The sequence below is a fragment of the Morone saxatilis genome, unplaced genomic scaffold (assembly GCF_004916995.1).
Source record: "Morone saxatilis isolate NCDOM2014 unplaced genomic scaffold, NCSU_SB_2.0 Contig6, whole genome shotgun sequence".
Classification (NCBI taxonomy): Eukaryota; Metazoa; Chordata; class Actinopteri; family Moronidae; genus Morone; species Morone saxatilis.
In genome coordinates, this window is record NW_023340206.1 from 6,751,461 (window position 1) to 6,772,046 (window position 20,586).

At 41.5% G+C, this 20,586-nt stretch overlaps 1 protein-coding gene across 2 annotated transcripts in view; it reads left to right on the plus strand.

Annotated features, from left to right (window-relative positions):
- Positions 1 to 18,638, plus strand: part of LOC118340026 (vang-like protein 1) — a gene marked incomplete at its 5' end in the record, with an annotated part of 32,225 nt that extends 13,587 nt beyond the window's left edge. Inside the window, 6 exon segments of one of the 2 annotated variants that reach the window (XM_035677868.1) lie at positions 1,516 to 1,947; positions 2,461 to 2,636; positions 11,376 to 11,536; positions 14,299 to 14,446; positions 15,245 to 15,479; positions 15,592 to 18,638. In XM_035677868.1, the coding sequence (XP_035533761.1) occupies positions 1,516 to 1,947; positions 2,461 to 2,636; positions 11,376 to 11,536; positions 14,299 to 14,446; positions 15,245 to 15,479; positions 15,592 to 15,852 (1,413 nt within the window). 2 annotated transcript variants of the gene reach the window in all.
- Positions 18,639 to 20,586: the final 1,948 nt, after the last annotated feature.

Sequence of the window (20,586 nt, forward strand, 5' to 3'; positions counted from 1 at the left end):
CCTGAGGCCAGTGGGATAGTCTCTGTCCCAATGCACCACCCCCCTCCCCATCCTCCTCCCAACCCCCTCAGTCTAAAGTGATCATAATGCATCTCCTCCACAATCCCCTCTCTGCTTGTGTGGGGCTAATACCACTGAAACAACCCTTAAAATAGGTTTCATCTGCAGTGGTATTTCATCTTGCTAACAGTATCTTTGGGTGAAAGCTGTTGGTGAGTGTTCTCGGAGCTGATGGCAGTTCATTATCTGTCCTTTTTTTTCGCTGGCAGGGGCAACACTCAGCCGCTCCCGTTAGCAGCTTGTTATGACTGCCGTGTAAAGAGTGCTTATCTTTCTTGTTCTGACGGCTCTGTTCCGACACCGCTGACCTTCATTATCTGCGGATGCAGTCAGAACCAGACGTCAGCGTTGGTAGCCCAGTTGGCAGCTCGCTCTGTTTACTTTTTCCACTTCCTATCTTCTGTGCCTGTCTTTCTCACGTGCTTGGAAATAACCTCCCTCGCCTTTGTTGAGCTGCTGTGTGTTAAGTGCAGGAGCCGCGGCTATAGGAGTGTTTTACAGCGCAGTGAGATGCCCACCAGTATTCCAGGCGCACAGCTCAGACAAAAGCTTTCTCTCCTAATATTTTCAATCCCCTGATGCCCTCTCTCACAATTTCCCCCTGAGCAAAGAAGCTATATTTGCCCAAACCCCGCTCTATTGTTGTGGTGTTGTTATTCTGTATTTTCTAGACTTGCTGAAGTCATTGGGTGCATCTCAGTTCCTTAAATACATCCCTCACTTGTGTCTTTTCCTCTCTGCTTAACTCCCTTCCACAAGAGGATATATACAGACCTTTCCAGTAAAATGAGACATCTTTCCTCTCAGGCATCATCTGAAGTATCATCAGTTTCTTATGACGAATCAGCAGTCTGTAGGCTATAACATCTCTGTCGTGTCGTCTGATGCCTTGGAGATTGGATTTGCTCAGATAATGTGATGTAATGTCTAAATAATGATAATACAAGCGTACAGCTACCAAAGTCAGCACCATTTTTTCTTTTGACATGAATTCTTCCCCATCCTTAAAAACTATATTCTGTATTTACTGTGCACAGACACATTGGGACAGTTTATAAATGGACTTGAATGCCAATAAGCCATTTTTACCAGCAGTAACACTCTTAATAATGTGCACCTATATTTATTAATATATGGTATGGAAATTCATTATATGCTAATCCAGGTTATGATAAATGTCTGACAATTTGTAGAAATAATATAGTAGCCTAAATAATTTACAGAAATTATATATTTATATACACCTGAAGCATAAGAGTCTTTACAATTCAGAATGGAAATAAGGCCTATAATAAAATGTGGCTAATAGAAAACCGACTGAATATAATATTATCCATCATAGAGGGTATGAAAGGAGATATTACATATAATGAATAGAAAATATTTCTTTTCTCACATGTTTGAGATCTACTTGTTATTATTTTACATCCTTTTTTATTTCCTTTATATTTCCAGGATGACAACTGGGGCGAGACCACTACGGCCGTCACAGGCACATCAGAGCACAGCCTCTCTCAGGAGGACATCGTTCGCATCACCAAGGACTTGGAGGACAGCGTGGGGCTCGACTGCCGCCGTTACTTCACCTTGACCTTGGCCGTGATCCTGGGCCTGCTCGTGTTCCTGACGCCGCTGGCCTTCCTGGTGCTCCCCCACCTCCTCTGGCCGGAGAAGCTGCAGAGCTGCGGCACGGCCTGCGAGGGCCTCTTCATCTCCGTGGCCTTCAAATTGCTCATATTGCTGCTGGCAGTCTGGGCGCTCTTCTTCAGGCCGCCGCGGGCCGGCCTCCCGCGGGTCTTCGTATTCCGGGCGCTGCTCGCCGTGCTGGTGCTGCTCTTCGTGGTCTCCTATTGGCTGTTCTATGGAGTCAGAATACTCGACTCACAGGTGAGGGAAGAAGGTTAAGAGAAGGGAATCCAGACAGGAAATATAGTAGCTATCATTGGTTGTGTGCACACACTAAAAACTAAAAATATACACACAGAGCAGTATTTCCAATAGTAGTGGGAGAGGTCTCATATATTGCAGACACATTCATTTTTAATGCCCGCAGGAACTCAACAAAATCACAGACAACCAAAACACAGATATTGGTTTCCCCAGTGTTATGTGTTTACTGTGTGAGTCATAATTTATAATCCCTGTTGGCCCCTCATTCAGAGCGCTTGTAGGAAAACACTCGCATACACACAGAAATCAGGGGTCTAAAAAGCTCGCAATCCTTTGAAATGTATCTAAATATTCATATGTTCTGCATCTTGTCTTACATGTGTATGATCTACTTTTTTTACCCCTGCAGGAGAAGTGTTTGTTTTGACATGTTTACTGCATTTGCATGTATGGTGTATATATTCAAAATATTCCATTCAGAGGTACAAATGACCCCTTCATCGTCCACAGGATGAGAACTACCAGGGCATTGTGCAGTACGCCGTGTCGCTGGTGGACGCCCTGCTCTTTATCCACTACCTGGCCATCGTCCTGCTGGAGCTCCGGCAGCTCCAGCCGTGCTTCTCTGTGTGCGTCACGCGCTCCACGGATGGCGAGATGAGGCACTACAACCTGGGACAGCTCAGGTGAGAAGCACAGAGCGACTAGCTTCATTTTATATGTGTTTTCTTTCCTTAAGTTTGATTTATGTTTGTTCGAAAATCTTCTGAAAACACAATGGCAGACGTGTTCAATTGCCTGTGTTAATGGTTGACCCTGTTATGGATTTACTGTTCAGACAGAAATCAGCCTGTTCAGGTTCATGTTGTTGTTGGTATCCAGTAATCTGGGTTACATATCCATGAGTTTGGAGGCTTATCAGACACTAGAAACAAGTTTATATTACTGAGAGACGGGATTTTACAACTCTGGAAGGTTATCACAGGAGGAATTATTTAGTCTTTCATCACAATGATGCCTGTAGAAACACAGCATTCACAGTACATAATGTAAGGAATGTGGACTGCAACATATTTTACTATATTATGTCCAACATATTCATATCAATGAGGATAGAGTAAATAACACACCTTTGAGTATAATGCAGTGTAATACAACAGCAGCTGATCATATTCAACAAAAACCGAACATTATAACCTTTATGAAAGTAAGATTTATTGCAGGACTGTTGTATTAGACTGCAATGGTTTTACCGAGCTGTACCTCATGAAAATGTATAAAGGCTCAGTGCAGTTTTTATCAGACATTACTTAAACAGGAGGAAATTATGCAATTGTTACGGACTACTTTTATCTGCGGATGAATCCACATTTGGTTTTCTAGTGAATATTTACACCAGCAGGATGGTGTGTGGGACTGAGTCAACATAAACTACAGTATGTGTCTGTGTGTTAATGTGTTTTCAATGGAACTCTATGGCACAGAGGAATGAGATACATCCGACTTTTGATACACACACAACACTTTTTTGTTGGTTTTGGTCTTTTTCACAGAATTTGTTGGCAATAAATTGAGTATAGAATAACAACAGATTTATCCTTCAATGTCTGGCGGCAGTCTGACTTTCTCTCAGCCGAGTGTTAGCTGTGTGTTCAGGCTTGCTACTGTGAAGTTTCTGAGAAGATTTATGGCTTCTAAGTAAAAGCTGACACCAGTAAATAAGGTGGCCAAAAAGTGTAAAATCTTGATGTATCAGCATGGGGGACATTCTCTGCTCTCATACAGATCTTACATATTTTCCAGTTTCCGATGACTGTAGGGACATTAATGGATGCTGCTGGCATTAAGAGCAAGATAGCAGCAAATACCCAGATGACCTCTGTGCTTGTAGATCTTGAAGAGGGAGAGAGGAGGGGTAAGAGGAAGGGACAAGACAGAAGGTAAAAAGAGCTAGGTTGACGTGAGCGACCAGGGGGATACACATGGTGTGATGACAGGGAAGGGAAAAGAGAGGAAGTGTGGGCGAGATGAAGGCAGAGGGAAAGCTAGAAACTGGGACACCTTGAGTGAAAGAGGTGGGAAAAGGAAGTCACTGGCTACATACTCAGAAATAGAAGGAAGGAATTCATAAAAGAAAGACTCTGGAAAAGTCAAGAAACTGAGGGACGTGCCTGAAGGGAAGGAGTGACGATCAAGTAGAAAGGGAGGGTTGAATGTTGAGCCAGAGATGGAAGAAAACGCAGAGACGAGAAGCTGCGTAGACAAAGTGGCTGATAGGGAGGGGAAATCGTGCCAGGAGAAAAAAGAAAAGGGTGGGGAAGACTTCAGAGAGGAAACTCCACAGAAAAGAGCTGCAGACGGAGGGTGGAGTACAGAGGGAAGACCCAGGAGACTGAGGCAGGGAGAACACTACGGAGGGAGTGAAAGAGAGAATAGAGAACGAGGGATTAATAGTTAATGGGAGGGTAGTGTTGAAGAATCCTAAAATGTATGTGGGAATGAAAGAAAGGGGAGGTGTGTGTGTGTGTGTGTGTGTGTGTGTGTGTAGGAAAGAACAGCTCAGACTAGACCAACCAGGTTTTATGACCTTACTATCTCTGAGGAAAACAGGAAGATCCCATTTTTAGCCAAACACAGCAGCTCTCCTGCTGCTCCCTGGTATCAATACGCAGCCTCCAGTCTCACATACACTCTTGCTTACGGGCGACTAATAAAACATGATGGATTTATGGATGAAATATTATCCTATATCTGCCCTTACATACTTTGCTTTATATCTTTCTGTAGTTTTGCAGGTGGGCTGTTTCATGCTTAACGTGCCGTGCACTCAGTGTTTAAGAGCATGTCAGGATTCAGCACTTAAAGCCAACGTGGAAAATTCTCTGAACTGAATTTCCCAGTGTCCGAATGTCATTATAGATTAAATTAGAAGCAACTTAATTGTCATTGCACACAGTAAATACCACTGCAATGAAATGCAGTTCAGCGTTTAACCAGCAAAGTGCATATAGAAATACATAAAGATAAATGACTGTACAGAATGGACAATAAACCAGTGGAGTAGTGATTGTGAAAATGGATGTAACTGTGATAATATGGACAGAACCACTGAGTAGTATAGAGTGGGATGAGTTTAGCTATGTTGTATACAGTATAAAGAGCAGGAGGTATGTAATATTACCAGTGTAAAAGAAACTAAATGAAGCAGCATTGTCAGTCTTTGTGTATGTTGTTCAACTGTAACACATTTTAAATGTATAATTGTGTATGTTTGATATATTGTGGTTGATGGCTGCAGTTTTAATCTTAACTCTAAAACCATAATGAAACCATTTGCACCAAACTGATCCCCTGGCATTACAGCCTGACCAATACAATGATAGTATCAGTTGATTTCGAACATAAACACATAAATTTAACCCTTTTCATTGTGACCAACATATATACTGAATGGGACATTTTATTGTAAGTAATTTATTGTAAATGTTGTAAACTAGTCAGTGCTCTCTGGTGGGCAAACTCTGTAGTGGTGAAACTGTTTCTAAATTACCTTTTTAACATTTCTGTACTGCAATGTATAGTTAATTATCAGCCGACATAGACACAGCTACCAATATATCTTCCATATACCGAAATTAGCCCATATATATCATTAAATTATGGCAGATCAATCAATATAACTCTACCTGGCATCATTCAAAGTATTTTATACATCTCCTCCTTTACGTAAGAAATGAAGCATATGCTGTAGGCTTGGCTTGCTGTCATCAGTCATAATAACTTGACACTTCCCTGTTGATTCACTCGTGCTTAATCTGTTTACTGCTTCTTCTCCCTCCACCACCCCAGCCCCCTCCTTGTGTGCTAAATTCTTGGTCTTATTGATTTTACTAAGATTTAATGTTCCTTTATGTGTTCATTAAGAGGGATTAGCTCTCCCAGCAGGATCTGAGGATACAGGATACTTAGAGAGCTCCCCAAAGGGCAGAGCCTCTTCCACCACGTCTAACTGTGTAACCATTTGCTATAAAACGTCAATAGTGTGTCTCACTGAAATTATATAGCACAGGAAACAGAGAAGACACATGCTAGTCTAGTTTTTTTGTCTAATTGACAACAAGTGTAGCGTGTGCAGGAAGCTATTTTTTATTTTCTCCCATGCAGCTAACGCCTGTATGAAAATGTACAAAGATAACTTTTCATTGTTCCTGAATGGAAGGAAATCAGTCTAAGAAGTCGTGGGAAGGCGCCTTTATATATATATATATATATATATATATACATAGCACACTTCATAGACAGGGCAAACTCAGCATACAACACTAGCAGACTTGCACACACACTGAATGGCTACAGTAAGATCCTCATTACTGCTTTTAAAAGAAGTGAGAGTGTATCTGTAAAACCTTCCACAAGATAAGAAAAGCAGCTCTGTTTTCAGCTTTCTGGCGATGCATTTTTCAGATCACCCCATGGAATTATTTAGTTTGAGAAGTGGAATAATTTTCTACGCCCAACATTTGGAAGTACTTCTTGACAAAAGGCAGTTTTACTAGATTTTGAATTATCAAGAGTACTAGTGTTAGAGGTCATCTAGCAGCTCCAGCATTGTTCTCTTTGGGATATTGTTGGCAGTGAGATATAATAAGTCATTTATAGGAATCAAATGTATAAAAACATCCTGTAAACTTGAACTCTTAACAGGCTGGAAAGTGGGTTTATTTTCATATTGATTCTGTATTGTTAGAAACAGGTCAGACGTATGTGTGTGTGTGTAATTGTCTGGTTGGTGTGTTAGCTGGCTGCCTTGGGGGTGTTGTCCTTTGTAAGCTGTGCCATTCATCCCTGCTTGGCCGGCAGCAGGCCTGGCCTTGCTCTGTTGTCCGTCTGTGACTGTAAACACACAGCTAATTAGTGCTCCCTGCAGACTGGAGCGCAGCATCTGGTCAGCCTGACACACATGCATGGACACGCACAAATATGGACACGTGCGTGTGTGCATGGGTAATTGCATCATATACATGCAAATGACACGTTCATGCACATGTAGCCACAAACAAATCTCTCTTGTATCTGACCAGGCGGCGGCTTGCTGCTCACATTCCTGTGTTTCTGGCATCCATCTTTTGCCTTATCACAGCCTGGGCCCCGGGGCCCTGAAGGCTTGTCTCTGTCTGCCAGGGCCTTTGATGCCAATCTGAGGGGCCAGCGGAAGCCCTTTTTTTTTGTCCCCTTGTCAGAGCAGACAAGCTCAATATGAATGCATTCCTTACAGCCACAGAGAGTTGTTTCAGCAGGGTGGGGGTTAAACACATTCACAGCTGGAGACTTCCCAGTTTACATTCCCTGACTGGTCAGTCCTGAGCAGCGACATCAGTAAAGGCAGCGGTCAGCTACCTCACTAGCATCAGTTGTTCTTGTCGAGCCGCTTGGTTTGAATGATTTTGTGTCATGTTTGCTCGGCTTAATAATTGATCAGAGTTGGGAAGCGGCAGGAACTCTGACTCAGCACTTACGCAAGTGGCCACTGAACAATGGTCCTGTCTGTATCGGCTCTGAAGGCTCCTGGTCAGAGAGGACTGTCGGGGTTTCTTGAGTTAACAGAGGGAGTTGCTATCACAGTCCTCGCTTCCCCTTTGGCGGAAATGAGCGCTGCCTCCGGTCTTCAACAGCCTATGATGTGTTTGTTTTCCTACAGTGTTTTATGAGTGACGCACTAGTGCTGAAATCATCTCAGTTGCTTTACTTCTGGCAGACTTAAAGGCCCTGGGAGCAATCTGTACAATTACTCTAATTGTGAAATATCCGTTGACATTTCTTCATAATTTCATCATATTATTTCTCTGACATTCTTTCCCCCCTAAACACAAAGCTTTCTCTTTGTATTTGTTTCCAAGACATATCCATAAATACTTCACAGGTGCTGGGCAACACTGAAAACAAGAGAACGTAACCACACGCTGCTTCTTATTCCCAGTTCCCAGTTCTTCTTATGTTTGAAGTGACGTGACTGACAATGTTTTAACCACAAGCTCTCTGTTAGGTGAAAATCTGAAAGCAGCGGTACTTATGTCATCATGTCTCAAACAGATATTTATGTACTTGCTTTAAAGGACAGTATGCACAGTCGCCATCTCTAAAAGCCCCTGAAACTTGGTGTCAAATCTTAAGTATTTCTCTGTAATAAATTAGTAAATATTCATGACTTAAAGGTTGTGTTGTTTCTGTGAATTGTTCTGTTTTCGTTACCTTAGAATGAGCTGTTTTTATCTACAGAAGGAGCGGGTCCTCTTCTCTAATCACTTTTTATACAACAATAAAATGCTGCACTGTGTTTGTTGCCTCTTATATTATTAAACTGGCTAATAAACCAACAAAATTGCATGAATCATATATAATAACACTGAAAATGATTAGTATTAAGCTTGTTTGCAAATTGGATAAAGTGTCTAAATGTGTAAAACCATCAGGTATCCACTTAATTCAGTAAAAGCTGTTGGAGAAAACCACCATCATCAAGGTCCACACACCCACAGTGTGTACCTTTTCTAGGCTACAGGAATATGTACTCTTTGTAGGCTTGTAATATGTGTACAAAAGGCCGGAAATGTACATTTTGAGAAACATACACAGTATATTGTGACATGACAGATTGAAAATGTGGATTTTGTAAATCTTGTAAAGATTTGAAGAAAATCTAAATATTTCCTCTCAGAAATAGTGATTTAGTTTTGTATTTTTTGGAGGCATTGCATCCTTGTTTTCACCATTTTCCAACAGGAATAGAGAGCCCCTATCTTCCTTTCACAAGTCGTGTATTTTTAGTCTGTAAATCAATCTAAACATCTGTCTTGTAACTCTGTTAGCCTGTCATGATGTTACTGTCAGCTCTTGTACATGTGACTGTCACCAGATGGCAAAGCAATGAGAATGAGTGACGTTTTATTACTGACTGGATGCCTGGGTGGTTTCAATCCATCCGTGGTATTTCATCACTTAATGTATGCTTTGTTCTGAGGAAGGAATGGAAGTCACAGGAGGTCAGAATATATCTGATCCGTGGGTCAGAGGTCATAATGTGATCCTCCTCTGGGATAATAGGAAGCGCATGCTGCTACCTAGCATGTGTTGTTGTTCATGTATATTGAGTTAGCACTCCACGTGGTGTAAAGAATGACATGGGACAAAGTGAAGGCTCACAGAACTATGGTTACAGCCACACAAACACACACAGTGTTACGCAGGAAAGTCGTGTTGTGGGTCAGTTAACAGCTGTTAGCATCTGTTGTCCTCCTGTCAGCCAAACTGAGCTGTAACAGCTACTAAATCCCAGTGAATGCTACATACTGTGAATTATTGCTTTATAAACAGTCTGCTAGTTTAATATTTAAACCTGCATTCACTGCTTTTATTATTACTTTGAATTTGATTGAATCATTCAATCTTGTGGAGACAGAGCAACATTAGCCGTTATATGGAGTTGTTGTAGTGTCCACCAGGTGAATGGAAGTCCTATATCCACTCTTCTTTTACTCTGTTTGGTCTGTGCTATGTTCACTAGCTTGCTGCCAGCTGTCTGCTGCTTGGCAGGAAGTGTACAATGGCTTTATCAAAGCTTTTTTTAAAAACAGCTGCTTGTTGCATCTGGAAACAGCAATGATGAGAGCAGTGAGAGTGAAGCAGAACAGTAAAGGCGCAGTGACGTGAAACCAACACAATTAATTAAAAGACAAAAGAGTTAGATAAGCTGAGAGAAACTGCATTGGGATGATGATTCTCTGTGGGTTTGTACATAGTCAGTTGATTCATGGTTAATGTAATGATTAGAGCAGCTTTCATCTGAAAGCTCAGCCTTCTGTAGGAGAAACTATGGTGAAACTGTAAAAGTGTTTTTAATTTGTCCGTTCTGGGTTTCTGTAGAAACCTCTAATATTGCTCACTTCCAGGAAAACAGAGGCAGTATATTATAAAAGAGCCGATGATTTATGTCTCATAACATGTGAAAACACCCTACTTGTGTGCAGTTGGTTTAATAGTGTTGTGTTATGTAGGACAAGACCCGGCATGCTCTCTGATCCACAGTGTAAAGGATCAGGATCTGGTCTATAGCGGCTGCTCAGGAGCACACATCAGTCTCTGACTCTCTCCTCTCTCTCCTTCACCTCAACCTCGAGAGGACAGGATACAGGAAATCTTTCTGCCACATGCCATCACACTTGTACAATTAACAGCTAAAACTCTGGTCATAATAATACAGTCGCACCTTATATTTTTACTTGCACTACAATTATACAGCTTATTTATACATTTTATACTTTATTTTTTATATTGCATTTTATATATGTCTAGGTTGTTCTCCTTACTTATTGTGTTGTTACTGTTGTTACTGTGTGTAATGCTGCTGCTACACTGCAATTTCCCAGCTTGGATCAATAAAGTATATCTATCTATCACCTCAGACATCACTTCCTCTGTCTTGGTTGTCTGAATGTGGCAACTATGGCAGCCAACACAGTGCAGCTCAGACAGTAAAATACTGCGAGGAGTCCAATCTTTTCTGTCATAAACCTACATATGATTTGTATTTTAATTCTTAACTTTTAAAAATCTTAATTTTTTTTTAATTTAATTTTTAACTACTTTCACAGCTTTCAGTCTGTGTTGGTTTATATTCATCATACACATAAAACTCACATTAAAAGGGCCAAGAAAGGAAATACTGAATGCTGATTTGCTGTTAACAATCAGAATTAAATCTGAGTTGAATTAATGAAGCGTCCAGGGAATTGTTGATCATGTTGCTCTCAGTATCACTTTTCTATTTCCCCCAATCTTTTTCTTCCCTTCCTGTTCCCATGGAAGTAATGTGGCTGTACCTGTTTCTTTCTCTATTTAATACATTATCTTCTGGCTGTGTGAAAAATGACGTGATGTGTTAATTCTGTGTTCAGTTGGATTTTGGTGTCACAGCGTTGAGGGAGTTTCCCACTAAGGCTTTAATTGAAGTATTACTGTTAGATCTTTTAGTTCTCTCTTCCTCCGTCAGTGTCAGTATCTGTCCCTCCCCCACTCTCTTTTTACAGTTTCTCTTTTGAAAATATTTCCCTTGTCCAAACTCCCAACACCCCCCTCCAACTCCCTACCACCACACTTGGATTATAGCGAGCGAAGGGGCTAATATTTCTTTCTGTTTCTGCCCTCTGCTGTTTTCTTTCCTGTTCTTCTGTATTCAGCAAGAAGAGTTGGAGAATCGCTGCAGGGATTTCCAAGTTTTTGGGTATTACAAGTGAAAACCTTCCTGTGGCTAATGTTTCTCATGTTCTTCTCTCCATTTTACGAGCTCAGCCTCTCACAGAGCTACCTGGATTTTACCTGAAACGTTTCTGTCGGCTAAAGCTTATTTTCTTATTCTCCTCCCTCTCCAGCATTCAGCGGGCAGCTCTGGCCATCTTAGAGCACTACTACTGTGACTTCCCAGTCCATAACCCGGCGCTGCTTTCCGCCTCCAAGTCCCGCGCAGCCAAACACCTGGCCGGCCTCAAGGTCTACAACGTGGATGGTGAGTTCCCAGCAGGCCCCGCTGAGGGTGAGTGGGATGGTCTTTGAATTTTATGTTGTCAGTGCTTTAGTTTATTTGTGTGTTCTGGTGTGGTGAAGGTCTGCTTTTAATTTCTAATGCTCATTCTGTCATGGCATATATGACTATGATTTTAACTCTGTGTATTCATTTTAACACAGAAGATGTCATTTTTAAATAATGTGTTACTTGATGTAGAGTATTATTGCTGCAACTAACTACTAAAGTGTTTTAATTATCAATAATAGTAATCTGCTGAGTATTTTCTCAAGTGTTTGGTTGTATTGTCTATAAAATGTCTAAAAGATAGTGAAGAATGGGCATTATCATTTCGCAGAGCCCAAGGTGATGCATTCAAATTTCTTGTTTTATTTGACCAACAGAACAAAACCAACAGATTATCAAAAAAGTTAATTTAAGAAGCTGGAACCAGTCAATTTTGGGCATTTTAGTTTTAAAAAAATGCTCAAATTCTTTGATTATGAAAATAATTGGCTATACATTTTTGTTAACTGTCTAACTAGTTAATTGAATGATAGTTTTACCTCTACCACCGCAGGAGCAGGAACTTCTCTCAGCTGCTCCCTGTGACAGATTAACCATCTGAAGAACATTTCAAGTCTCTGCAGGTTGATTTCCATACAGTACTGGAATGTGCTGAAGCAAATGGCTGCCTGGAAGGAAGGAAATCGATCTGCAAACTTATCATAATTGGAAAATTGTCGACAGCAATATAAAGCGTAGCTGATTTGTAGTTAATGGGCTACAACATGCAAAAATACAAGTGTGGGTTATTTGATATGTGCCTCAGTGCGCCCTCTGGTAGCCTTTGAGCAGGTGGGAATGAGATTTGAGCAGCTTCTCAGCTAAAATGTTGACTTTCTCCTCTCCTTATGTGTCTCTTTACACTGACGCTAACCTTTTAAGACGCCTTTAGAGCTAAACTGAAAGCCTACCTTTTGGACAGTAAGTAAAGGCAACGCTGCTACTAAGTAACGCACCCTCACAGACTGCTGCCATTCACGCTGTAAAAAAAGCTATCCTTAAATCTCCCTCGAAGCTAGCTAACACTCACTCTTCCCCACTCTTCACACTTTGCATGCCACAGGTTGATGAAGAAGTTCAGTTGTCCTTACAACAGCTGGCTGAATGTAACACAAACCCTCCATTAAATGACCGCTCTCCCTTAAGTGTACTCAAGCTTCACTCAAGTGCACTAACTTGACTCCCTCTTTGCTTTTTTTTGTGTTTCGCTGCTTCCATTTGTCTCCCTCTTTTTTTCTGCCTGCTCTCAAACGTTGGTGGGAGACAGTTGTGGAGATGGCTGATAAATCAATAGCTATTACGCTGCAGGTCTTGTCATTTCTCTCTCGTGTCTCATCCTCCTTCATTTTCATCCTGCGGCAGCTGCTCAGGGACCTCTCTGTCTCTCTGTCTCTGTTGTCTGGAGCCTTTACTTCCAGCTCTTTCTTTTCTTCCTGCGGCCCGGCGACGTTGTATTAAACAAGTCGAACTCAGGGACAGACAATAATATTTCCTTGATTAAAGAGTGGTGAAGCCCTGAGCGCAAAGCGGCCGTAACACTCAATTACACGGCATCGAAATGGGCTCAGGTGATTTTATGATGCCTGATAAGCTATTTGGTCTACATATTGGTTTCTCAGCTCCAGATATTGGGAATTGGAAATGAATCCCAGTGGATAAAATGTGTTTTCTGTAAAGAAGTCCTCCAGCATATGGGAGATTTAAAATGCCTAAATTAAAAACAAATCAAACAAAGGCAGAAAAGCAGGGAGCAAATTATGCACACGACACAAAAAAACTACTTTTATTTGTGCACAGATGACCTTCATCAGGTTAAAATGTATTTAATAGGAAATTAATGATGAAATGTCATATTATTATCTCCTTATTAGCCTAAATAAGTAATCTGATAGGACATTTTCAGTAAGATTAAAGATTGATAATGTTGGATTTATCAAAGTTTAAGGATACTCTTTGTATTTATTTTGTGACATAGACTTTGTTTTGATTTTTTGATTTTGGCTACTCTGATTGCATCACTTTATTTTTTTGTTTGATTTCTTTTTATTTAGGCTGTTTAATTCTTCCATACAAAATTCTCAGTTTACTTACTCCTGACATCCAACATGGCATTCAGTATAACATTCCCGGCCATAAATCCTATTTAAGTGCAATAATACGGGTGTGTGAAAACTCCCTATTCTCCGTCCATGAATTATTCTGTTCATGCTCGATCCCTGCCCCGCATTAATAATTCACCAGCTCTGCCTTCTTTTAACCTGCATTAACATCAGGCAGGGTTCATCAGCCGCCTCATAGCCTAATTCCAAAAATGTAAACTTTTGAAGTTGCCCGAGACAGTTTAATTGGACACCCGTGTCTCCTGAAGGCACAGAGTTTCAGAGTAAAGGGAATGTTTGAATACCAATAGCTGTATGTGGATGAGCGGTGTGTTTTCCAATGATCACAGTGCTCGGAACAATTAAAAATTACGACTTTGTGTGGCTTACCACGTCAGCTCCTGGGGTTACTGTTGCTGGTGATAAAAGGAAATGGACCGAGGTTTATGTGCATTAATAATCTTCCCCTCCACTCTAAAAGCACGTTGCACTTTATGTCGTCACCAAAGATTTCTTTGTTCCTTTACCTTCGTTTCTCAGGCTGCGACTGGAATTTTACCTGTGAGATTAAGCGAGACACGCACACATACAGTAACCATTCCTGTCTTTATGTATTTGTCGTGATAGGTCCGGGGAACAACGCGGCAGCAGGACTGGCCCACTCCCAGTCCAGAGCCATGATCGCAGCCGCGGCCCGCCGCAGAGACACCAGCCACAACGAGCTGTACTACGAGGAGGCCGAGCACGAGAGGCGTGTTCGCAAACGCAAAGCACGGTAATTCATGCAATAACTCTTAGTTTTAAGCATCTATGGAGTCCAACATTGCAGTGTTTTCTGGTTTGACTGGACTGGGACCATTAAGCATTAACCCATAATAACTAATTATCACCAGACTCTGCCGTTCCCCTCGTTTTAGCATCTTTAAGCTCATTGTTTTGATGTAAGGGCCTTTACTGTCTTGGTTCACTATCACCACTCTCATAATGTCATTTACCGACACAAAGCCGCTGTTTGCAATCAAAAAAGCTAAAAAAAACCCACTGTGTGCTACCTGCTCAGCACCGAACAGCAGACAAAGTTAGCAACTAGCTGGTAAACATGGTGGAGAGCCAGATATTATAAGATATGTAAGAGTTTTAATATTAGGTTGCCAGAGTCACGACTCCTAATGAATGTTAGTCAATTAATAAGTTCACCATATCAACTTAAAGGTGATAATATGTCAGTGTTGTGTTTACAACCTGTCTTTGCTGTCCCCAAAGTGGTCAAAAATCAGTTATTACTAGTTTCAGTAAGTATATCTCAGCAAAGTGAACTCTCCTAGGTGATTCTAGTGCATGGAGGGTTGCTATGGTAATTTGGGCACAAAATCAACAGGAGGACGGGAGAAACAGCAGCCAAATGAAGGAAATCAGACAGGATGTTGTATGTCAAATGTCTGGTAATTCTTGGTTGGGCCACAGTGGCTGTTGTGAGCAGAACTAAGAAGAATTTCTCCCTAAAGGTATCAGAAACAACTGTATCAGTCTATAATTAAACACTAAGCTTTGTTTGCTGTGTTTTCCCCCCCAGACTGGTGGTGGCAGTAGAGGAGGCGTTCACACATATCAAGCGCATGCAGGAGGAGGAGCAGAAGAAAGCTCCAGGCGATGTGATGGACCCGCGAGAGGCAGCACAGGCCATCTTCCCGTCCATGGCTCGCGCCCTGCAGAAGTACCTGAGGACCACCAAGCAGCAGCACTGCCACAGCATGGAGAGCATCCAGCAGCACCTGGCCTTCTGCATCACCAACAACATGACGCCCAAGGTCAGACGTTCGCCTTTAGGGTTTCTTGACTGCTGATGTGAGGGAAATTGTAAGATTCAGTCCTGCTACTACTACTAATAATAATAATAATGTATATATTCCTCCCGCCCAGGCGTTCCTGGATAGCTACCTGACCCCGGGTCCCACCCTGCAGTACAGCCGGGACCACTGGCTGGCCCGTCAGTGGACGCTGAGCAGCGAAGCGTCGGTCACCAGCGGCCTGAAGGACGGCACCGTCTTCCTGCTCAAGTGTGTGGACTTCAGCCTGGTGGTGACGTCAAAGAAGATCCCGTACATCCAGATGTCAGAGGAATACATCGACCCCAAGTCACACAAGTTTGTCCTGCGGCTACAGTCCGAAACCTCCGTCTAGGACTCCAAACTTTTTTTTTTTTATTCCTCACCCTGTTTTGTTGCTCTCAAATGTTTTCATTTTGGGTTTGCAGTTTTTATTTTGAAAATTTTTATATATTATATATGAACCTATATATTACACACGTTTGAATATATTGATCTTTCTATGTTTGATTTGGATGAAAACAAAAGAAAAGAACAGAGGCAGGATTACGCTCACGGCCGTTTGACTCGGACGCCTCGGACACGGTTGTGTGCACATACAGTATGTGTGAGTGTGTGTGTGTGTGTGTATGTGTGTGTTTGGGTGTGTGTGTGTATGCACGTGTGTCATTCTGTGTCAACACAATCACTCGTTCCTTTTCTGTTGGAGATGCTGGAGCCAAACGAGACGGGAACATTTGAAGTTTCTGCCATCCCCACAGAGACTTTGTTGTCTCAGTCACTCCTTTATTACCATGGGACAGACAGACAGACAGACAGACAGACAGACAGACAGACAAACCACTAAGGACGGCGATGGTGTGACTTGGATGGAAACAAATGACAGACATCCTGCCTGTCTGTCTAGCAAGTATTTGGATGTCAACAGATTGAGAATTAAATGGATTTCTTTGTCTCGAAAACCAAATTAAATGCATTTGACAAAAAAAAGAAGAAACTAAATCAATCAGATTTTGCATTAAATGCACATTTATACATGTTTATAAATTAAAAGAATATGCCTAAAAAGGATGGGACATATGATCTCAGCCTGAAAGGATGTCAGACTGTTTTCTTCATCACTACTTCAGGATGTCTGTAGAGCTCCGGACGGTTTGAGAGGTCCAGCCCGCCTGCATCCTGAGGCGTTCAGGAGCACCCGCGAGTGCTAATCCTCACAGCCAAAGTGGGACGCTTGGAGCTGTTTTGGTGCACAGTTCTTCTCCAGGTGCAATGGAGCAAAATCAGAAATATTTCCACTCCAGTTGGGAACAACACACACATGCCATGTTAAACTCCGAATGAACCGGATCATAAGAGACGCTCAGAGGTGGATACATGCCCAAAAACATTTGCCCTGCCTCATCGGTTCAGTAACCTTCTCAGGGCTTTCATGTCCGCTGCATCTGCCTGATGGAAAGGGAAGGCAGCGAGGAGGAAAGACGGTGCCGCAATGTCAGAAAATAAAAAGTACTACTGATTACTTTAAAACCAGAATCCTCTTCTGTGGGTTACATAAATGCTGTAAATTCTCATATAAAAGCTGATATTCAAATAAGCCTGGCTAGCATGGACAAATAGAGGCCAGGTAAGAAGAAAACAAACCCAGAGGAGGGTGGAATTACTCGCTGTTTAAGTTCAGTTTAATGTTCATTTCCACACCACTTATTTTTTCATAACAAACACAGAGTCATGGTGCATTCACTGCTCTGCTGCTCTGTTGCAACTTTTAACAAAAAATAAAGTTTTCATACTCAAATGAATTCTCTCTCTTTGATGTTAACCTACAAAACCTCCTGTTTTTCACGTTAAAAGCCTGCCGATAAAGAGAAAGCTGCAACAAAGTCCTCGGTTGAAAATCCAAATTTTATATTTGGTTATGTGATATTAACTGTAGCTGCTACCAGGCGGAAAAAGACTTTTAATGTGAAAATTCTGGAGGTTTCATTCATAGCAGCTTGACATCGTTGTGGGAGAAAGGCGACTGTGCTGATAAAATGTGTGCTGTGGACAAACGGTTCTCCATATCTGTAAATAAAGGCCGCTATTTGAGAATTTACAGCATTTAAAGTGTGATTTCAGGCCTCACAGGGTTTGCTTGCATCATAATGGATGATAATGTGAGTGTGTATCAGCAGTGAGAGCTGCAGCAGGGCGGAACCTCGTTCCCAACTGGACCGTCTGGTTTTCCTTTTACTACCTTGTCTCACCTCTGTTGTCTGACAAACACGCTCACAGTGAATCCCTCGAGGTCAGCCACTTCACTGGAAGGCTCAGAAGGGATTCTTCTAATTATGTCTTTTCACCTGAGGAATCAGCCTCGTCCTGTGAAGCCAGAAAACTACAGTTAGATTAAGCTAATGGCACTAAAATGACACTTTTAGATCAGCGCTCACATTTTGACTACTCTGTCCCCGTCACAACCGATCCAGGTTGATTCACCCAAGTAGTGAAGGAGAATCTCACTGAGCTCATTTCTAACTCACTCAAGAAGGAAAATGTGTCATTGTAATATCATCTTCTGTGGGTGTGAGCATGGTTGTCCCCTGCTGCCCCCTGGCTGGTGAACCTAATATTAACAGTTTGTTCAGCTGAGGGCTGCAGTGACATGTTTTCATATAAACCATAAAGACACTGTTTGACTGTAAACTTGTAACTTGTTAAAATCACCTGCAAAGAACTAAAAAAACAACACTTTTTTGCTGTTTCCTGCGTGATGCAATAATGGCAAATACCTTTTTTTTTAAAGAAACACCGGTCATATTTTGTACCTACTGACAGACGAACTCTGTATGATCCCAATGTGACTGTGCCTCCTGTTTTTACACTGTATCTATTTATGTAAACAAGCATGTGTGTATGTGTGTATGTATGTGTTTATGTATGCCATTCCAGTTCACATGACCAGCCTTTACCCCCCCCCTCTCCCTCCACATCACCACCATCTGTCACGCTGTTGCCAGGTTACAGTCCTCTGTCATGGTTTGGTTTTTCGTTGGACAGCTTTATGATGAAGACGTGACATTGCAATGTAAGACATGTTACAGTTTCACAGCATTAGCATTTGTTTAAAAAAAAAAATAAACATTTTTATGAACATTTGTAAAGCTGCTGTAAATGGATTGTGAGTGAAAATCTGCCAAATTTGTTGATGTCTTTCAGTGGGAACACTTGCCCGAGACAGTTTATCGTGAATGTGGGAGAAGTAAATCAGTGTTTTGCAGTAATGGGACGGCCTCCATGTCTACGAGCCAAATGTGTGATCGCTTCAGTTTAATGTTTTGTTACTGCTCTTCTTCTTTTTTGAAGTAGTTGAAGGTGGTTGCTTTTAGCTAGCAAACTTATTTGAATATGCTCAAAATGTTTTATTGCTGCGATGCTTTCTGGTCTTTTAAGGCTTCTGTGATGTTTCTCTGCTAATTCAGGCACCTAAACCTCACATTTTAAACCCAAACCCCTCAATTTAACTTTTAAATATATAATGAATGGAGCAATATGAAGGTGTTTTTAATGGATTGTATGCTCACTTTGTATTGTTTTGATTGATTAACTGCATGGTTTAAGGGGTTCAAAACTCCTTAGAATTGACTAAAACAACCATCCCTTAATTTATACAGCCCTTCATTTTTCAATTAAGTGACAATTCAGAGACGTTCTTTGGTCAATTGTATGGAGTTTTTAGTCCTTTAAGTGGTTGTGACCCTTTAAAACCCATAAAACCCTGCATACAAACATACCATGACATGTTACAATCTCTATTAATTGATCCATTAATTATCCCCATGTTTGGGGGGGAACCTCTGAATGTGCACTTGAACTAAAAAATGAAGGTCCTTTTAGGTACAAATGAAGGGGTACATGTAACAATTTAGTAACTGAGGGTGGTTTTACCCTTTAAACCGTGCAGATAATCAATTAAAAACACCTTAATATATAATAACCAAATGGATTTCAGGTGTAAATACCTGTTATTTAATGAACTTGAGATATAAATAAATATTTCTTGGTAATAAATAAATTCTTGGCTTCTGTAGTTTGAAGGTTGAATAAAAAATAAAAATTTGCACCAGAGAAATTAATTAATTCTACCAAAAAACTGCAGAAGCAAAGAACAACAGTGGATACTTTTACTTTACCCCAATATCTGTGTGGAGAAAACAACCACTTGTTTTTTACGAAAATGACCCTGTTATCACGAGAAAATTGCACTTTTATTCCAGAAAAGGAGACAAAGTTATCTCGAGATGACAATTGATGTGAACTGTAGAAAACAATGATCTCTGATGATTTAGATTTCTTCCATTTTCCTGCATTTTAATTGCTCCGCTGCAGTTTCAAGTGTCCTTTTATCACCTCTCTCCCAAACTTTCTCCTCAGTATCTCCACAGGTTCTAGCTTTTTGCCCCCGGCTGCAGGCTTGCTAACACTCTCCTCTGTCGTTGCCCATTAACCATGTGACCCTGTTGTGTGACATCCTGCAGCAAAAATTCAGCTTTTTTTTTTTGCCTTATTTTGGTGGCTTTTGTTGTCATGAAGCTCAATGGTAATTGGCTTGCCATCAGCCTGTCAGAGTGCCGCAGCCGGGCTTCGTGGGTAAATGAATGTCAGTGTCAGTGTCCGGTGCTGAAAACAAACAACCTCATCCCACCGCGAAGCTCGGGGCGCGAGGCCGCCTGTCGGAACTCATCTGTCCTCTGCTTAATCCCCCTCCCGTACCCGCCTGCTCTGTGCTGGACCGGGACGAGCAGGAGAGAGGTGGATGGGGAGGAAAATGAGGAGCATTTGCATCTAAATGGAATGTTTTTCTTCCCTTCATTCCTCCCTCTCTATTTGTCCGGTAATGACTTGGTTATGTGCAGATCGAGGCATGAGAGGAAATCCTTCTATCTTCTAGTGGCTTCGTGTTTTTGAACAGAAATCTGCACTTTAATACGTCTTACTCCTGTCTTTTCTTTGTTCTTTGCTGTTTTCTATTGAACCTGTTCACACCCACTATGTAGCTGTCATCCTTCCTCTCTTGGGAGTGAGGAGGTGTGTGTGCGTGTGTGTG